The 20,446-nt window shown below is 36.5% G+C and overlaps 1 protein-coding gene across 1 annotated transcript in view; it reads left to right on the plus strand.

The window, feature by feature from the left end:
- PIEZO2 (piezo type mechanosensitive ion channel component 2) overlaps window positions 1-20,446 on the plus strand; it is a 287,457-nt gene that overhangs the window by 44,393 nt on the left and 222,618 nt on the right. Inside the window, exon 2 of the mRNA XM_039706337.1 lies at window positions 4,499-4,594. Coding sequence (XP_039562271.1) covers window positions 4,499-4,594 — 96 coding nt within the window. The remainder of the gene's footprint in view (window positions 1-4,498; window positions 4,595-20,446) is intronic.

Below are 20,446 nucleotides of genomic sequence, written 5' to 3' on the forward strand. Positions count from 1 at the left end.
AGCTTTTCAGCTGGGGTGTGTGCCAGTGTCTCATTCACGTGTCATACCTAGTTGCAAAGGCTGTCATCTGTAGCCTGTTTTAGTCATCTGAGTTGCATGGTAATCGGGGATTTTTTCAGAATAATGAGAATTTATTAGATATTAACCATGGCATAACTAAGAATAATTACAGCATTACAGGCAGGAATCTGGTGCTGAGTTGTTCTAGCTTTGAGAGTTGCACACTTGGCCTCCTGGAGACTGAGAAGTTTCAAAGATCATTCAGCTGCTGATTCCTTTTCCCTTCTGTGTTTTGGTCTCTTATTTCAGATCAGCTGGATATAAGAATGAGTGAACAGCATCACCTCTGTCTTTTAGCCAACAATGCTTGCCTGCTTGGGTTAGAGATTTTTTTTCAGCAGCACTTTTTCTAATTAATATTTTCACTGAATATATATTTTTTGTGCTACTGGAAAAATAAGCATGAAAGTTAGGCCAAATTTTAGTCTAAACGTACAATTTTTAAAGAATATCATTGCATAGCTTTCTTAATAATTTTGCAGCTGTGAAGTCGTTAAAACAGGATGCAAACACCATGCAATATCCTGCTGAAGGTAGAAGACACATTACTTCAGTGTAGTTGGCTGAATTAATTTCTTCTCATGCTAAAGCACACAAGAGTCTGGATAGGATAACACTAAGAAGGATACATAATATTCTCAAACCTACAGTAGAAATATGTGAAAGAGATATTTTTACATATTTCTTGAACAGGAAAGGGTATAACATGCAATACATTATTCTGTCAACAATAATGACGGTGATTTTTTTACTAAAGTGAATTCAGAAATAGTCAATGGATGGCTAATTCTGTCTTCACCTTCCTTCTTGTTTTCTGTTGTGGCTTTTGACAGAATTCTAATTTACAAATGAGGCGTCAGTAGCCCTTTGGTACTATGCCTGCACTCTTGAAGGCTGGTTTTTCTAAACATGAAGTTTCCACTTCTGAATTAAGTACTCTTAAAATTTTTATGGAATAAGACTAAACACATTGTTTATGAGGCTGCTTTTTTCCTCTTCTTTCCAAGTTCAAGCTTATTGTGAATTTCTTTATTGCCCCTCACTTTGCTCTCCAGTATTTTTTTATATAACAGGTAAAACACCAATTCTATACCAGTTCTTTTTAAATGGAGGAAAGAAAACTGTTGGTATAAATATGAAATAATAATATGTAACAGCTGTTAGAATTCTACATGTAGAAACCTGATGTGCCTATGAAGCAGTATTAAATTTCTTCAAAGGCCTACTCTGGCTGGCATAAAACAGTGAAAAATAAATTCTAGAAGAAAAAGGTTATCATGTGATATATGATTTTTAATTTTTGGGTTTTTTTTGTGTTTCCTTTTTAATTTTGTATGGCACACACTGTACATACCTGTCTTAAGAATGAATTAAATTTTTTTAGCTGTAAATCAATTTGTCCACTGCTGTGAAAGATGATAAAATTTTTTAAAGGTTTGTACAACACTTTTTATTCTCTATGCATTAAAACTGAAATATTTTTAATAGTTGCTTATGAATGGAGAAGTCAGTCTTACATTTTAAGTGCTTTTTTCTTCCTGTCTAAAGCAAGGTGCATTAAAGTACTTCAGGTGATACAAAATAAAAGTTAATTTGCTTCTAATTCTGTGTATTAATAGCTCTGCTTTTTATGTCTTTTCCCAATTGTGCATTATTGCTATTATTGGGCTGTGAACAACAGCAGAACTAAACAGGTCAAAATCACATTTCTGAAATTTTGTCAATAGGGACTGTTAGAAAACTTGGTGAGACATGGTTTAAAGAGAAACCCGCAAAGCAGAAAGTGTGTATGGACTTTGCACATACGGTGTATTTTCCAATTTAAGCCTTTTTGTTCATTGTTTGTGGTAGACAAACCCATCCTTTTAAAACTAAAGGGTTTTCTGGATGCTTTATATGAAAAAATACATAAAGGAAGGTTTGAATGGAAATGTAATCTCTGTTAAGAGTCCTGTTTATGTAGCAGTAGAAGGAAAGGAAAAGCTTTTGAGTACACAGCTCTAGGAATAGAAAGCAATAAATTTTGAGGTAAATATAGTTCAAGAAGAAGTTGTCTGAAATTAATTTTGCAAATCGATTAGACAATTTTGAGAAGCAGTAACAAGCCTAAAATGCTAAAATTACATTAATTTTGATACTACAAACTGACCAATGTATCCAAAATACCCAGAAATTTCTATCCCATCTGGTTTGCCAAGAAACTCCTCTTTTTAGATGCTTTTTCTGTTGATGGAATTCCATTGATCTTAAATGGGACTTTCCATTGTTTTGGACATCTGTGTACAGCTCCTTTTGCAGACGGAGACCTCTGCAAATACCAGGGGGTGTGTAGAGGCTGGGTTCATTTGCTTTTTTGTGTCCTTTGTTGTTGAAGCTGATTTTTTACTCTGAAACTTTTTCTAGATAGTTTTGAGCGTCAGAACTGAGGAATATGTATGTTTGACAAAATAATAATGCAGTGGAGTGTCAATATGTGAAAGCAGTGCAGCTGCTGTTTCCTAATCTTTTATCTTGCTAAAATGATATTCAGTCATTTACTCTTGCACCTTAGCTTGATAAGGCGCTCATCTCTCCAGACACATACACTAGATGAACATACACATAAACACAAAATAAAAATATTGGAATAATTGCAGTAGGGGATAGTAAAAAGGTTGCAGCTGAGTTTTGGAGGATTTAATTCATAATTCTGAGAGCTCTTGCAACTGCTTAAATAAATACAAGTTTTCCAGGCAGTGTCTAGCCAAGTTTGCTGGAGGAGGCTTTGGTATAAATAGAGGTTCTAAATATTTGACACAGACTTGTTAGCAAGACATTCAGTGACTTCCAGCTAATGAAGAAAGACATTATAAAAGACATTATAAAATTATAACAGATGCTGTTTTCAGTCTTTGTACTGGGAAACTGACTGCTAGGTGCTCTACAAGGAGTGCAGCAAGCTCAGTCCCCAAGAAAGAAGAAAACAAGCATAATATTGCAGTGAAAATAAGTAAGCTGTTTAACACAATTGAAATCTGCTTGACACAATCCCAAAAATAACTGAATAATAGTATTACCTGCTAATGTTATTATTCTGCTACCAGAATGACTGAGCACATTGGTCCTTCCCATTGAAATGGAAAAGCCTTCAGGCTATAGAAAGCCTTAAAGCACTATTGTACCTCTTCCTATGAATGCCACAGAACTTGTTCGCACGTTGAAATTAAACTTGAAAAAAACCCCAAAAAACCAAAAAGTTGATTTATGGATTTGTCCTGATATCAGGAGTGTCCTCTTTGCCATTCTTTCCAAGAAGGCCACTAATGGCTGTTGTACATCCTGTGCTCCTCTGTAGAGGAATCTGAGAGTAGGTGCATAATAGCAGAGCTGCCTCCCTTTTCTCAAGTACATTGACTTTAGAGCTCTGATAATGGCTTGCAGAATTCCCCTGGGATAGGTCCTGTTTGCTCTGTCTTGCAGGTTTTTTTATAGTTACAAATGTAGGTGTAAGTCATCAGTTGGTCTTTAAAGGCTGTGGCTATAAGGAAAGTTTAGTAAGTGACAAGAGCAATTCTTACAAGAAAATGAGAATCTGCTCTTAAGCACTCCGAATTTCACTCAGAAAAACCCTTTATCAAGCTGTGCTGGATTTTGTAGACCTTGACAGATTTTTTTTAAGGCTGATGGTGAAATCATATCAGTTCAGAAACAGAGAATTGGTGCTTCTTATTTTTCCTGCTTGCTAGGCACCCATGCATTTCACGTGCTTCTTGGACAACCTGCAGATGTGGAGTGTATACCCAGAGTTTTCTATCAAGGCTATTAAGGAAATCAAATCAGTTATTCAAAACATTGGCTAGTTTGGGAAACAAAAATTGTAGCTATTGTATGGATTTGCTAATAGAGAGCCTTTGCAGTTTTGTTTTATAAATAAAGTGGACAGATGTGATGAGTATGAGGTCCAGTTAATGTCAACTCATTGTTAGCTCATTCCCACTATTGTTTCCATGACACTATGCCATGATACACTATTGTTTTCAGGAAGTTGTGTCTGGTGAAACTTGCTTTTGGAATACATGTTTCTAAAGATGTATGTGTATTCTGAAACCAAGTTGTTTTGGATATGGCTGAGAAGACTTCCTTGATACAAGTCTCCATCACTGGGGCTACTCAAGAACCCTCCTGATGCAAGGCTGTGCAGTGTGCACTGGGATGACCCTGCTTGAGCAGGGAGGTTGGGCCAGGTGACCCACTTTGGCTCCTTCCAACCTGATCTAACCTTTGATTCTAAGATTTATTTTAAGCATAAACTTGAACACCTGTGAAAACATTGTTTAAATAAGTGGTCAAAAGTTGACAAGGTCAATTGTAAACTCAAGAAGGAAATACTTTGTGCCATTGAGTTTGATTTTATCAGGCCAATTAAACAATATGTTGTTTTTCTTTTCTCTCATTGCAGCCTGTGCTTTCCGTTACAATGGGCTCTCCTTTGTCTACCTCATCTACCTCCTGCTCATTCCTCTGTTTTCAGAACCCACAAAAGCAACCATGCAAGGTAAGAAGTTCATGTCTTAATTCTTCAGAGTCTCTAGTGCACAGAGTACATGCACAAGCTTTGGTATAGTAGAGGGTGAAGTCCTGAGTGTTTTCCCCTCGTTAAGTGATCTGACTTGTAATACATACTGTAAATTCCCTAGTGTTGTAGTTTTATAATATGCTGGCCTTGGTGCCCAAGGACTTCCAACCATGCTGCCCCAAATTGCATCAGGGCTGTCTGGTAGAACTACTGGGCATTCCTTTTTATGGCATTATTTCCTTTGGAATACTGATGTGGTCTGGGTGAAAAATGAGTTTTCAGAACCCTCCCAAAGCCATCCTATCATAGATTGTGGTCTGAATAGGTAGTTAATGAATTTAGGTCTGAATTGGTAGACCAATCTGGTAATTATGATACCGGATTTTTCATTCAATTTTATTTTATGTACTTATTTAAATAACTATCATCCTGGCATTGTACTACTGCCTTAGCAAAAATAACTTAAAAGGCTTGCTGTTAGAGATGACAAATGACTGCATTCAAGCATTTATGTATCACATACAGATATGCCATTCTGCCTTGTCTACAGCAAGAATGTAGCTTTTCTGAAAGGGGTAGTTACATTCCCCCGTAATGGGGGGGGAGGAAAGGGGCTCTTTATAGGTCTGTAAATGGTTTATGTATTTTAAATTACCAAGCTTTGATTGGTATAGAATCATAGAATGCTTAGGTTTGGAAGGGACCTTAAAGATATCGGCTTCCTTGGGCAGAGATGTCACTCACTAGATTAAGTTGCCCAGGGCCTCATCCAGCCTGGCCTCAAACACTTCCAGGAATGGGATATTCAACTTTTCTGGACACCCTGTTCCAGTGTTTCACCATCTTCTGAGTAAAGAATCTCTTCCTAATATCTCATCCAAACCTGCCCTCTTTTGGTTTATAACCATTGCCTGCTGTCCTGTCACTATCTACCTGCATAAAAAGTCCCTATCCCTCCTTTTTTAAGACTTCTTTTAAGTGCAGGAATGCTGCAATGAATTCTCCCTGGAGCCCTCTCTTCTCCAGTCTGAGCAATCCCACCTTTTCCAGCCTGTCTTTGTAGGACAGGTGTTCCTGTCTTGTGGTGGGGATCCATACCAATTGGGTGGGCTCAGCTTATGCTGTCCGTGTCAGTAGCCAGAGGAACCAGGAAAAAACAGGCCTGAAAAATAAATTAAGCAAGCATAAAAAGTGGGAAATCCCACTCTTGATGAGGCTGTCAGTCATTTTTGTAGGGGAATATTACAAGGACAGGGTAAGCATGGAACATCAGTAAATGTCCAGCTGTGAGTTAGAGTTTCTCTTAAAGGTGCTGAAGGTATGAATTGAGAGGGAAAGACTCCTTGGGAATTTGGTTACGGCTACTCCAATATTTTATTGCAGATAATATGCTATTACCCTATTGGTTTTGTGTGTTTTACTTTTGTTGCCCCTTCTATGTGTGCCAAGAGAAGTGTTTGACAGGATAAACAGAGCCATTTTCTAGATGCCAAGAGTGAGAGTGGAGAGACATACAAATTCTCTTCTTTTAGGGCATAAAAAAAGGCTATTTGATGACAACTAATTCCCGTGTGTAATCTAGTTTGCACCACTGATGGTAGCAATCTCTCCTCAGAGGAAAGTGCTTTCTTAGGACTTTGGATAATTTCCCTGTCTGTATTGTGTATTGCATTGCATTGCACTTCACCTGAATGTCATGGTATGATGTGTTATTTCTGAGTATACCCACTTTTCCCACCTTCCCTGTCACATTTCTAAACTGTGTGCATGTGTTTGTAGGTCTGTCTTTCTAGAAACTGTTGAGGGTTGTTGTTTTGGGTTTCTTTTTTGTGTCCAGAAGATGGAAAAGAAAGAGGAAATACTTAAACCAAACCAGCCAAACCACCAGTAAATCAGAGTCAAAAAATAAATAAATTAAACTTTACTAAAAAACAACCCAAAACCAAAACAAATCTATGTTTATGTACTTTTCTTGTATTTTTCCCCTAATACTTCTGTCACTCAGATAATTTTTTCCTGAGATTCTGTTTGTTTTGATTGAGTTTTTAAAATTCTTTTAAACTTTCTAGCCTTCCACTAATTCCTTCTTTCCTCATCATCTCCTGACACACTCAGCTCTTCAGTCAAAATCTCTGACCAACTTTCCTGTCTCTTGCACTTTCATCTGTTTTCCCAGTTTGTCACCTTGCACTTTACAGTTCCTAAACTTATGAAGCTTCTCTCCGCCAGGCTTACACCAGGGTTTTACAGGATCTAGAATTAGAAATTATTCTGAAATGGATTATATCAGTCTAGATTAATTTAAATTATGACAGAAACTTAAAAGGTTAGAAACACTGCAGAAAAACTATTATACTCACTCAAATAATTCAGATGGTGTTTAAAGATTAATGAGTAATTTTTTTCCTTCTTGCCCCCTTAAATATTTAATCTTATTAAAAAGGTTAATTACTAAGATAAAGTAATATTAATCCTTAAACATGAAGATATAAGTCACAGTCTGCATGTCTGCCTATGTTCCATCTATTAGTTTCAATTCTAACTGAAGGATTTGTCTCCTAATCTTCAAAAGAGGTTGGTATTTCACCTGTTAGCATCTCAAAACTAACCTATGGAACACAGGCAGAGAAAACTGTAAGAAAACTGAAATTCATTGCAAATATATTCTTGTCTACAGGAGTAACTTAAAACTTGACCAATTTTTCAAGTGTTGCTAATGAGAATGGTTTTTGAGACATTTACCTCTTTGAATAGGTAGTGAAGCCCTGTGATTTCAGCAGGAATTTTTCTATATAAATTATCTCTAAAATCAGTAACTGATTTGTTACCTATTTCTATGGAGCTGACAAATGCACAGTAAATTGTGCAACAGCCTAGTTTCTAACTTGTTTGATTGTGAGATTGTTTATATTAGTGATATTTTTTTCCTTTGTGTCTAATGTCTACTGCAGTTATGTCTTCATCCTTAATAAAGGCTTGTACATGGTGTTTTTTATAGAAATAATTACACAGGACAATATACATTGGTCCAGTCTTGGGGAAATGGCTCATTTAGCTGTACTAAATACCTGGTTTATGTAGCTTTTTTTTTTTCCCAGTTAGTGATATGAGTTTACATTTAGATAGGTTTTACTTTACTTTATTTAATTTCATATTTTTTGATTAACAAGACTCTGTAGCTGGTCATGATGTAAATTTAAAAAAAAGAGGGAGGGAATCAGTTAATTTCACACATGGACTAGGTTTTGCTGAGTCTGCTTATGTTAATGGCAAAAAGAATTTGTTTGCTTCTGAATTAATTCACTGCTCAGGATGACAAAACTTGTATCTCTGTTGGAAAAATGACCTTGGCACAGCACTCAGATCAGTAAAAATGATGTTTAAAAAAGGAAAGATTGATGAAATGATGAGCTATAATTAAAAAAATTGTTAATTCAGCGAGGCTGAGCTGAATTAACAATTATTCTGAGCGTGGCTGAAATGATGGTAAAGAAATGGAACAATGGAATTTATTTTGCAGATATTAAAGGGTTTGTGATTTGCAATAATCTGCACAGAATTGTAAGATACAGAAGGATTGCAGTAACAAATTTGGATCAGCAAATAGAGCTGAAGGGTTTTCAGGAGAGAATTGATCCAAGTGAATATGGGAAAAAACTTTATACAAACATTATTTTGAGTTTCGTGTGAGGGAAATGCCCCTATGATCACTCATCAATTCTACAATGCATCTGTTTTACTAGCAGTCTTTCTACACTCATCTGCACTTGGTTTTTTGAGTTTCACACTAACTTTAAGCACCTGACTTGAGTCATCTGATTTAGATGTTCAAGGTAGGAACTGGGTAAACCTATATATTTACTGAACAGAAGATGGGTCCTAATGGTAGTCCTCAGAATTGACCATTTAAACCGCAAGTGAGTCCAAATATCTTAAATTAGAGGCATAATTTTAGACCTCATTTATGCTGCAAGGTATTAAGACTTCTGGACAAAATAAGGAGCTTAAGTGAAAATTTTTATGTGATACTTATGAAAGAGAAAAAAAGATGGTTAACCCCTTAATTGTAAACTCTTGCACTGAAAAAATCACAGCTGAATGGCTTTTAGTAGAGAAGAAAATACTACTTTCTATGTTATTAAATCACGGGCTCTCAAAGAGCTTCAGCTTTCGTTTTTCAGAATTTCCTGAGTGTTGAGACTGACGGAACTGCTGCCCAAGTTATGCATGCAGCAAGCACATAAAAATAACTTGGAAAACTCAAACCAAAGAAACCAAATCACCAGTTTTGAGAGTTTAACAGAATTCCTCTCTCTCATCAGCCCTGTTAAAACCATGTCCTGTTGATGGCAAATGTTATACTTAAAGCTCTATTAACAAAGAATGAAACATTTAAAAAATATAACATACTAATCTATACACTAGCACATACACTGGAGTAGTTTGTCATGTAAGCTATTATGGAATGTTGGTGTTTGCAATCTTACATGTCTTTTTCTGTCTCAAAGCTGTGGAAAAGATTTTTAAATTTTTTTATCTTTTAAGTCAGCTCTAATAACTTGCATAACAACAATGTTAACAGGATACGATGGAAAACACAAATAATGTAGCTAATTTGGGGCTTTTAAACATTTTGGTTTTCCTAAATTATCTGCATACAGAATGAGATGCTAAGTTGGTAATACGGATTTTGATTTTGGGAAGACTTGTTTCCATGATTTTTGTTGCTTGCTTTAAACAGAAATTCAACTGAATGTGTGTCTTAAGCTTACAAATCTATTGCTGCATCTGTCCAAAGAGATGTTTTCAGCTCAAGCAGTTGGAGCTCATTACTTTTTGTCTCATAACAATTATATCACCCACTATTAGTATATTATTGTTGGGACATTGCAGTTAGACTACTTCAGATAGAGGGTAACTGCCCACCTGGCTGCACTATCTGAAAGTGCAGCAAAATTAGAGATAATTTTGTGCATCTGAGGTGTGTGATTGAAACCCTGTTTACCCCTGCAAGAGGCAGAACCTGTAGCTGTTCACTTATTTCTGATCGTGTTGATGAGCTGTACACTGCATTTTTGTTCTTCAAAAGAGTTTTCAGTCATGTCTGCCAGAATGGACCTTGAACATTGACAGACCATAGATCCAGTCATATTCTGATCTCATTATAAATTAAAATGTATGAATTAATTGGAAAGAGAAGGCATATGTTTTAAACCATGTTTAAAACATGCATTTCAATAAAAAGTCATCATGATTTTGGATAGTACAATTTGAGTCCTGACCTATTCTTTGGTAGATTTATGATACTATATGGTCAATCTAGATTTAGGTTTATGTGATTTGGAGAAGAGTTTCACCCACTTTTTACCTGCATAACCACAAAGATGATTTCTTCATTTCTTGGAAAATGATTAATTACCTGTTATTCTTAGGTGACCAATAGAAAGAACTTCAGGCATTAATAGAAATGCTGATTAAACAGGGTGGGAGAACTCTTTGAAACCACTGAGTTTCATTGTAATTCCCCAAACCATCAGCATGAAGATAACTATAAGACATTTTTATAAGTTAGAAAATGCTGCTGAGCATTAACAAGTGAGATTTCTACTGAATTGGGCACTTGTTTTCTTATGGAGACATGCCAGGCTGCTACATAAACATCCTTTGGCTTAAAACACTGCATCTCAGCTAGGTTTCTCCACTCCCAACATTATAAGGTATTCTCTTGGGAGTGAACAGTGGAGTGTGTTATTTATAATCAGTGGGCCAAATCCAACAAGAAGAACCTGTTCTTGGAAATTTTAGTAATGTGAGAGTGCAAATGGAGCCATACCTTTACATTAAGTGCTTTCACAAATGCTCTTGCATCTTAAGAGCCCGTGGACATTTCTGTTATTGGTACTGTGTGCTTTCTCTCTATTTAGGTCCAAAACGTTTTCTTAAGAGATGAATTAGAGCCCCCTTCAACAAAGTAAGAGCGAACTCACAAGAAGCATTGGACTGACAGTGTTGGGTACAAGAATCTTGTATCTGTCTTAAGTTGTGTGTGATAACAAATACTCGTGACTTTCTCACTACCTCGTAATGCTGTTCCTAAATGGGATATTCTACTCTAAGGATGAGCATTCCAGTGCCTGAGCTGTTTCACTTTTTGGCTTCCACAGACTAGGCTGTAAGCAGGGGTTCCCAGTAATTGGCTGATTAGACAATGTGTCACCCATTTTCATTATGTTTTATATGAGTGCTGGCAATGTTTTTGGATCCAGGTATGGCAGAAACTCAGCAATATGTTGATTGAGGACTGGCAAGCAAAGCAGAACCAGGGCAGGAGTACAGAAGTCAGGAGGAGAAAATAACTAGAAAATTTTTTAACTTGCAATTAACTATTTGATTCAGACTTTCTTTTGTGTGGCTGTTGATGACATGAGTCTTTGGAAAGATTCAAATGTAGAGAAGGGAAATGTGTCTTGGTAAAAAGGGCAAAAATTCTTCAGAGGCTTTTGAAATAAGATGTTTGGAATTAGACTGATGTAGGGTTTTTTGGATAGAAGTGGAAATCCTAAATTATACAAGAAAAAGCTAGTTTAAGGACAGCTGACACTATCACAAACTGTTTTCATTGTAGAAATGAGCACTTTTATAGCTGCATTAGATTTTGTATTATTTTATTTATTTTAAAGTAATATTTCTGTTGATGTATTAAACAGCATTGGTTTTAGGGAAAGAAAAAAGTCAATTTCAGTTGATCTGAAAGTGATCTCTTTAGTTATTTTAATGCTTCAAGTTGATCCTGAGCCCTGCCCTGATCACCCTGCCCTGGTGATAGTCAGCTTCAGACTAAACAAGCCATAGTTCAATTAACTTTGTTTAATTTAACTCTAGCCGTGACTAAAGAACAAGAGCTAAGACCAAGTTTCCTTTTTACCCCAAAATATAGGTAAATTCAAATTTTTTACATAAAGAAGTAATTCAGTGGTGTAAATAAGGAATTTTTGTTCTTTGCATTAAGTTTGAAAATGTTCTTGCTTTTTTTCCCCCTTCATTAAGCTACATGGAACACCTAATAATATCAATTTTACTTTATAAAGCTTCTGAAGGTGACTTTTCTAGCTGTCCTTTCTGTTCTTCTGTTTTGAAATAATTGAAATTTAGTAAATTTTCTTCCTTTCCAGGAAGGATGTGCAAAATAAAACTTTTATTAATGTTGTCTTTGGAAGGTGAAAGAGTGCAGAAATGGGAATGTAATCGAGAAACAGCATGGTAGATTAGGGCAGTTTGCTGTGAGCTAGCTGTCCTCCTATCTAATGCCACTAAAGTGTACTGCCATGAGTTTGAATGAGACAAGCACAGAAAATGTCCTTTGGAACCTAGCTGTGAAGTGGAGCACTGACAAAAGCACTTTTCCTGAATGTGCTCACGTTCTGAAATTTGGGATCTGATGTAGGCTTACTGTGGCCGTGAAAGGGTTTTAAACTCGGAATGAGTTATGTCATGCTCTTAAATTGAGTTGAACAATGAACTTATGAAAATATGTTTTACAAAATCATATAAAAACAGCAGCACCTTAGAATGTATAATAGGATTGAATGTCCATCGGGTAGTCCTGTAATCCTGATTCTGATTAATCAGGCCACAGATTTTGATGGAAAGAGGATGGTGCTGGCTATGCCAGGACAGCCAAACTTCAAAAATTTGTTCTCTCTTCTTTGTCCTGAAGCATGAATTTTTTCGAGTTAAATTGCCTTTGTTCTTTTTAGTGCGCTTTGTATGTAAATGATTAGAGAAGTGTTATGCTTCTATTTTTTTGTTTCAATGAGTCTTTTATTTCCCCTTTTTTGGGTTCATTGGCATAATTTGGTAATTTTATGTGCATTACACCCAGCAGGAAGCATGACCTTCCATCCAAGCCAGGAATCTTCTCCCACCCTGTTCTCCCCACAGTGGGAATGGACCAGCCCTTGAGGCAGCAAAGTTTCCTTGTAACGATTCTGAGACCTCTTGATTGAGGTCTGTCAAAAGCCATGTGATACAGGGTTAAAAGGGAATCAAAAATGTTTACAGTGCTGTAGCTTTTTAGCTCTGTCAATGAGCAAGTAGATTGGAGAGAAATTGCAGGGATATTTTTCAATCTGCTTCTACACTAGAGTAATTTAAAAGTCAAAATTACATTTCAGGAAGAAGGTAGGAGGTTGATAAGATCTTGGCCAGATTCAGATAATACTAGAGGAGAAAATCAACATGCAATTGTTATGGTCTGCTATAAATTAGAGGATGAATGACCCTAATAAGCATACAGCCAAATATTTCCCTAGGGCATGCAACTTCTTAAACAATTACTGACTTGTGAAGAGTCAGTGTTATTTTAAAATTGGGTTTGGAGGGACTACGGACGTCAGAGAGAGTTAGTCATCACTATTCTTATGATCCAAAATTAACAGAAAATAATCTTTAAGGTTTTCTTAACCTGAAGTGCAACATAAGTTCAGGGAAACTAGATAGTGACTGAAGAGCTCAAGCATTTGGATGTGGTGACATTTTCTGGTAAAAAATGCAACAGTCTTTCTAGAACTTCCATCTCAAGCATGGGTGGCTTTTAGAGGTGAAGTCAGGACCTAACTTGCTGACTAACAACTCCCACAAACAACATTAAGAATAAACACAGTTTGAAAGGAATGAGTAAAAGGGGAATAATCTTAGAGGTCAGAAGTGGTCAGATGAAATAGAATTTGCCAGAAGTCAAGCTGAGTTAAACTCTTCCAAGGAAACTGGAACAAGGAATAAAAATGTGTTTATCTATATGAATATAAAATAATTAAAAGCATGTCTTGCAGTAAGGATGAAGTTGGAATTAAATATCATCTGGGGGAATTAATATCATCTGGGTATGCCCCAAATTTTAGACAGGATTGTGTGCTTCAGTTTTGAATCAGGGCAATGGTATTAAACACAAAGGCTAAAGCACCACCTGGGAAAGAGGCTGGAAAAAGAAAACCTACTGTATGTAAGGAAGGAGTAAGACCCAAGGAGTTTAAATGTTAATGTTTTAAAGGCTGCATAATCTCCCTCCTAAACCTTAGTGTGATACCCTAAATTGAAGAATGATAATATTAGCTCAAATACAGAAAATAAGGGGAAATGCTCTTGCATGTGTGCTCCTGTGATATGATCTCCTGTGAACTTGTATTTTTTTCAAATTTTGGAGCATATTCATAAGAGAAGAATAAATAAATATCTTGAGGCTACTGGAAAAAAGAGATTAAATGAAAATATCTGTTATAAAAAGGAGTTGTGCTAAGCAACCTAGATAATACTTTGGTAAGGTCAATTCTTGAGTCCCAAGAAGCTGATGCTAATGTCCACAAGTAAGATAAAAACAACACATTTCATATATCTTAAATTAGATTTCCTCCTTTTTCAGTCTGCAAAGGGAAATTGTAATTTTGGATTTGAGGAGAAGAAGGACTTTTTGGGTTAAATGGGATTGCTGACACACCATTTAGAAACTGTGTATGCATGGTGGGCCAGAGAGACTTTTTTAGGTTTCAGGCTTCTAATGAACAGAGTGAGCCTAAAGACCCATCTAACTACAAAGTGGAATATAATCCTTTTTTGAACCAGAATATATCCTGTGATGATGGGAAGTAGAAGAACCCAGCTGATGCCTCTAAACCCACATTACTGAAATCACTTGCCCAATGTCTCCAGAAAACCTGTATATAAATGGTGAGAGTCAGATGTTTGTCAAGGTTTTCTGTCCATGTTTTGAGTAGTTTGGGGAGGGTTATTTGGTTTATTTTATATTAGGCTGAGTTAACAGTTGCTGACTTGAAACTGTCTGGTGGTTTGATTATGGAGATGGACAATGTTGGAAGATTTGGAGTGTTACTGTGGTCATCAGAACTGTTTTCAAGAGTTCAGACTGTTTCAACAGCCAGAAGAACTGTATATAGTCTTAGAGGATTATGATTTAGTTTGGAAAATGAAAGAGTAAGAGGAATATAAAACACATTTTGGGCCTCCGTATTCTCATCTCTCATACTCCTGTATATTAAACAACCAATTTTTGTCATGCTTTCTTACAGGAAGGGTACAAAACCCCGATAAGCTATTAGGTACGTTTTTTTATTATTATGGCTAACCTGTAGGTGAGAGGAATTCCAATACAATCAGTGCAGTTTTTCAAAAGCAGTGCAGCTGTTCCCATTCAATCCAGTTCTATTGCCTTGTTTGAAGGCAGTCACACTACAGAGAGTCACATCCTGAATCTACTACACCAGATGATGTCTGAAGAAGCATTAAGAAATGAGCCTTGGACTGTATTAGACACTAAGGCAGGTGATGGCATTAGCTTGACTTCTCATTGCAGTGTCTTGGCACCAGCTTTTTGCTGTGAATAACTCTCTGGTAGTACCAGAAATTTGTCCACTGAGGTAGACACTATTTCTTTAAAATTAATACATAATTTATTTTTCTTCTGTGTTTTCCGTTCTCATTTGACCTTATTTCAAATAGGTTCTTGTCAGCAAGAGATTTGCTCCTCAAGTTAAGTGCTAAGCATGGATTTTATTTTCTTTTACTCTGAATTTCATCCTCACACATGGAAAAGTATGTACATATGACAGGAGCTTATTATGATAGAAAATAATACTGCCTTTAGAGCATGTAATTGGTAGATATTAGGCCTCTTTTATCAGATTTCATAGCTAAGTCTGACTTCCTGTGGATGCTCCTGTGTCTATAATGGATTTAAATCCAGATTCTGCATCCCCAGGAATTTGGGAAGCCTAAAGTAGAAATCTAGATTGGTGTTAATTCTTTGCAGATCAGCACTGTACTTTCATGTCAATCTCCACTATAAGAATACTGCATCCTTGTATATTTTCCTTTCCTTCTCTTGAAATCATTTACCTTCCTTCCCACTTGTTGCTTGTATGATTTAAAAGGTCTTTTTTGTTGTCATCTATGTGCTCCAACTGCTTTGTTCTTTTCATGAGCGCAGAAAACTACTCTTGCTAAGTGGCTGAACAAGAAACTAGGAGGGTGTGACACATTGTTTATGAGCTGCTTTTTTCCCCAAGGATTTAAGAGTTAAAGGAGAACTAGGTAACAAAATCTTGACTGTTCACCTGTTGTATTTCTGATTGTTCTGAGAAATCATTTGGTGCTGCAGTGATACAGGCTCTGGCATCTTCAAGCACATCTAGATAAATCTCTCTGTAGTTTGTGTAGAGGTGGTGCTCCACTCAGCCTGAGGAACTTGTCACACCTTTATGGGCTAAGAATAAATGCTGTATTTGAAACCCATTCCTGAAGACAGGAATATGGAGCTGCTGTTATCATGGAATCATTTAGATTTGAACAAACATTTAAGATCTCCCTGGTTCTAGTGCCTCTAGGGCACATCTGTACATCATCTGACTGGAAGGTGCTTCTCTTAATTTCCCTGGTTTTTGCAGCACTGGTCACCAAGAGAGGCACAAGGAAGGTTTTCAAATCATTGGCAGCTGGTAGGTGGAAGAAGAATGTCCCCTCCTCCTGCTCTCTCCCTCTCTCCATTGTCTGAAACACATGCAATCTGTCTGGAGTTGCAATCACAGGGGCTGAATTGTCAGCAAGAAAACCGCTCATTTACAAACTCTCACAAAGCTTGGATTAAATTTTTCATTATAATGGCTTTTGTCACTACTGTTTATATTTGAATGACAGTAATGTGAATTGGATTTTTTAATGAAATAAATAAATAGTGTTCAGAGGGCTGTTCAGGGCTGGGAGGGGGACCATGTATGTGTGGAGCAGGAAGCAGGAACAAGATGCTGATTCATTTGTCTTTCCATGCCAAGAGCAGCACCTAACTGACAGTAAGCAAGAGGTTGTCCATCAAATATTTATGATGTGGACATTTCAAAGGGCTTTTAGAGGCCCCCACAAACATCACTGATCAGACAGAGGACAAAAGTTTTTGGAGTGTTTTCTTTTTTCTTTCTAATGAAGTATGTGTGAGGGCTTATCCTGCTATTTCAATTGCAGCTTGCTGACATTATGTTGAGAGTGAGATGCCTCACATACTTTAAATTAAGTAGGCTTTTTTGTCAACACAGACACATAAATTGTGCCTTCATAGAAAGCACTCTTTTTTCAGTTCAAGGATATTTAGCTGGTCATATTTTGCTCACTGCTTTGATTTCTGCAACTTCCGTGGCTCTGGTTTATTGCATCTGTCTTAACTAAAGAAATGTTTTCTGGGAAATAAATAGTTCCATTACAAAGATGTATTCTAGTGAGCAGCTGTTTCACTGTAATGGGAGCCTTAATTGAAAGGATTATTGCAGCAAAACGTTTCCTAGTTGTTTGTCTTGGATGATGATCCTTGGAGAAGGATATGATATAGTAGCAAATTCAAAAGACGAATGATATCTGGTTTGCTTTCTGTTAGATTTTCAGGGTAGCTAAGCCTGAAGATCAGTTCACTCCCCTGGGACCAAATCTGCTGGCCTTATTTAGGGAAGACTCCCACTAGCAGTGGGAAATTTGCTTCTGTAAGCAGTGCAGGAAGTGCCCTGTAATATATTAGGAAACCAAGTAAGCCCATAAGAAACCAAACAAAAGGCATTTAAAAGCATTCCCATTACTCTTGGAGAAAAGGAAGCAGAAAATTAATATGCACATGCTCCCTAATTAGCATTTAAACCCTGGTCTTAATGTGATTTAGAGGGAGCTGTGAACTCTTGAAGATGAAGCTGTTGGTGCAGATGCAGAGCTAGGTGTGCAGTTTCTCATTACTCAAATGTTTCTGTTCTGCCTCCGGATGAAGCAGGGAACTTTAAAACACATCCTCCTCCCCACCAGCAGATTTGTTAACATCCTGTTCTAATTCAGTGCAGAGACCTGAATCTGGTTCTCCTGTATCCCAAGTGCTCTTGGCTAACAGTGACTTTTTATTATCTCTACTCTTCTTCAAATCCTGCTCCCTAAATTTTTGATTATTCTTGCAGAACGGAGCTGCTACAGTATTTGGTGCCCTCCAAGCATCCCCACATTCATTGCCTTCATCCAAGGGAGTTTGAGAATCTCGAGCTGCTCAAGGTTTTCTTGAGTTGTGTGACAGTGTCAGGTACTGGGCTTGTGAATCTTATGAAATAGTAGCAGCATCTTCATAGATACAGAACTCCTCCCAACCCATTCTCCAATGCCCCAGCTTTCATCCATTCCTCATGAAATGTTCTTCATCATCATCACCACAGTCAGTGCAAAGACAGTGTCAATTAAATAGAATAATTTTGCTTTGAAGAAGTTACAAAAAACTCATTTAGGTGCAAAATACCAACTTTGAATGTTCTATTTTTTAAGAGAAAATATAAACCCATAAAACTTCTTTTATTATCTTGTTTTTGTATGTAACATGCATGACTCAGTTTGGAGCTGTTTGTTATTGTAAGAAAAAACAGCATGCTACATTTCGTGGTTTTCTTAAGATTATTTCAAATATTGTTTAAATAACAGGGCTTAGTAGATTTTCAGAAATCCTCACTTTTTCAGACCATTTCAGTATAATCTTGCTTCACATAACTTGGCCAAGAAAATAAGTTAAATCTCCTCTTCTGAAATCTCTCAGCAAAGAAAAGCTTTTTGCAGAACAAAACCCAGAAAGACAGGGAATGAAATTTTCATCACACCTGTGCATTACTTGTCTGGTATATAATCTATAAATTTGCATAGAAGAAAAAAATTAACAAATAAAAAAAACAGATTTGGTAAGTTTGATAAGCAAAATCATTTAAAAATTGAGAAAACCATTTTTAGCATTTTATTGTTATTTTCATTCAGTTTATGAAAAAAGATTGTAGAAAGCAAGAAGTGGAAATAACAGAGGATTCAGTGTGTTAAACTTGAGGAATAAAAAAGCTTGAAAATGAGTGAAAGAACAAAGGAAATCATAGAATTTTGTGGCCAAAAATTTCATTTTTCTTGTTACTAAATGTTGTTAAAAGAATTTTAATAAGGGGTTTGGGTTTCTTAGGGGAGGGAAGTACTTGTGAAGAATAATTTCCTACTATCCATTCTGGTAATATGATTCTTGTTCAAGAATCTAAAGAAATTTATACCTACTCTGATTTTTTTCTCTTTTTATTGAGGGAGATATAAAAGAAGACACAGCAAAAAAATAGTGGAGTAATTTAAGTCACAAAGAGAATAGTTTCATGTAAATGAAACTGTAAAATAAACAGTAGCTACAATACACAATCCTTCAATTTTTACTTCATTTAAAAAACTTAGTCCTTTGTAAAAACAATGAATGGGTCTGCAAGGAAACACAAGATTAGTTAAACTTACCTTTTAAATCCTTTCTTTGTTAATTCATAAAATTCTGTGGCAAAGCTGCTGAGGTCATTGCCTTCCCCTGTCTCACACAGGGCTCTAACAAATTCTGAGCCTGTTCTTTAATTGATCTTTCTGGGTGCCCTGTGATTAAATTCTGGGAAATTACTGAACTATGAGTCACGTCATAAAAACTAATTAGTGGTTGGTTGACAGTTTGTCTCCCAGCTGAAGCCTCCAAGTTTCCCTTAATACCACATCAATATATAGGTTATTGCTGGCAAATGGCTTGAGTTTATTTTGTAGCAGAATGTTGTACAAAGTCACAAAGTTTATGTTGGATAGTGCTGCCACTAAAACAGCTTTGTTTGAATGGGGCATACTGTCCCTGTTGGCATCATTTCACTGGCCTTACTGCATTGAAGCATTGGGATGAGTGGGGAAAACAAGCTTTTGAAAAGAAGACTTTTTAAAAAGAAATTATTTGCTATTGAGTTTTGGTTTTGATGCAGTTTTGTCCTTCAGCAGCTCTCTTTTTCCAGGGTCAGAATCGCGGTAGAGGAATCACTTCTGCAAGGTGGCACTGCTGTGTCCTCATTCAGGGCAGTCCCTTTTTGTTCTCCTCTCCATGAGGACAAATGACAGCAGACACACTGCATGGATCCTTTGGGGTTGGGTTCTGTACACAGCAAGGGGAACTCCAGGCTGGGGAAGGAAGACTCTTATCCTGGATGGGCGTTTGATTTTTAGGGTAATGATACTGTGGTCCAATAGGTTTGAGTATTGCCTGGCCTGATATTGGAGGTGGTATCCAGGTATCAGCACTCTGTGGGGTGACCTTGCTGAGTTAAGTGTTTATCATTCAACACAGAAACAGGGCTGAAGAGTTTGCAGTGGGAAACGAATTAAAAACTGAAGAAATAGCAAATAAAAATTTTCAGGTGAATTCCATTGAAGATTTCTTTTTTTTTACCCCTCCCCCGCTCCAGAAAGTGAGTGCTGTACTTAAATAATTGCTAGTAGCACATTCTTGAACACAGCACCTTTAATTCCCTATGGAAAAAAAAAAAAAGGCAAAGAACTTCTGGGTTTGAGGATTTAGTTTTAAATATAGCAGGTTTTTAAATCATACTATATGTAAACATAACAATATAATTTCTACATAAATTATTAACATATTGATCAATATTTTTATAATAAAATTGCAGAATCCTCAGTTTACAGACAGTGCTATAAAAGCCAGTGTCCTGGAAGAGTTGGTCCATTATTGTTACTAGAGCAAGTCCAGTTCAGAAAGACAAGGGGCTGTGATGACAATGAGTTATGTAAGCATAAAGCTGATCATATGTCACCTAATGCCTCCCATTATGTAAGTTTGAAATACAGAACAAAACCTTCTTTTAAAGTGCTTTCATTTGAAATAGATGTACTGAATGTTACTTTTTCACATTAGTCATGAAAAAATGATTTGACTGTCTTGGCAGCTTTTTTCTGAAATTTAACTATAAATATTCT

Source organism: Passer montanus, unplaced genomic scaffold (assembly GCF_014805655.1).
Source record: "Passer montanus isolate IOZ18808 unplaced genomic scaffold, ASM1480565v1 scaffold19, whole genome shotgun sequence".
NCBI lineage: Eukaryota > Metazoa > Chordata > Aves > Passeriformes > Passeridae > Passer > Passer montanus.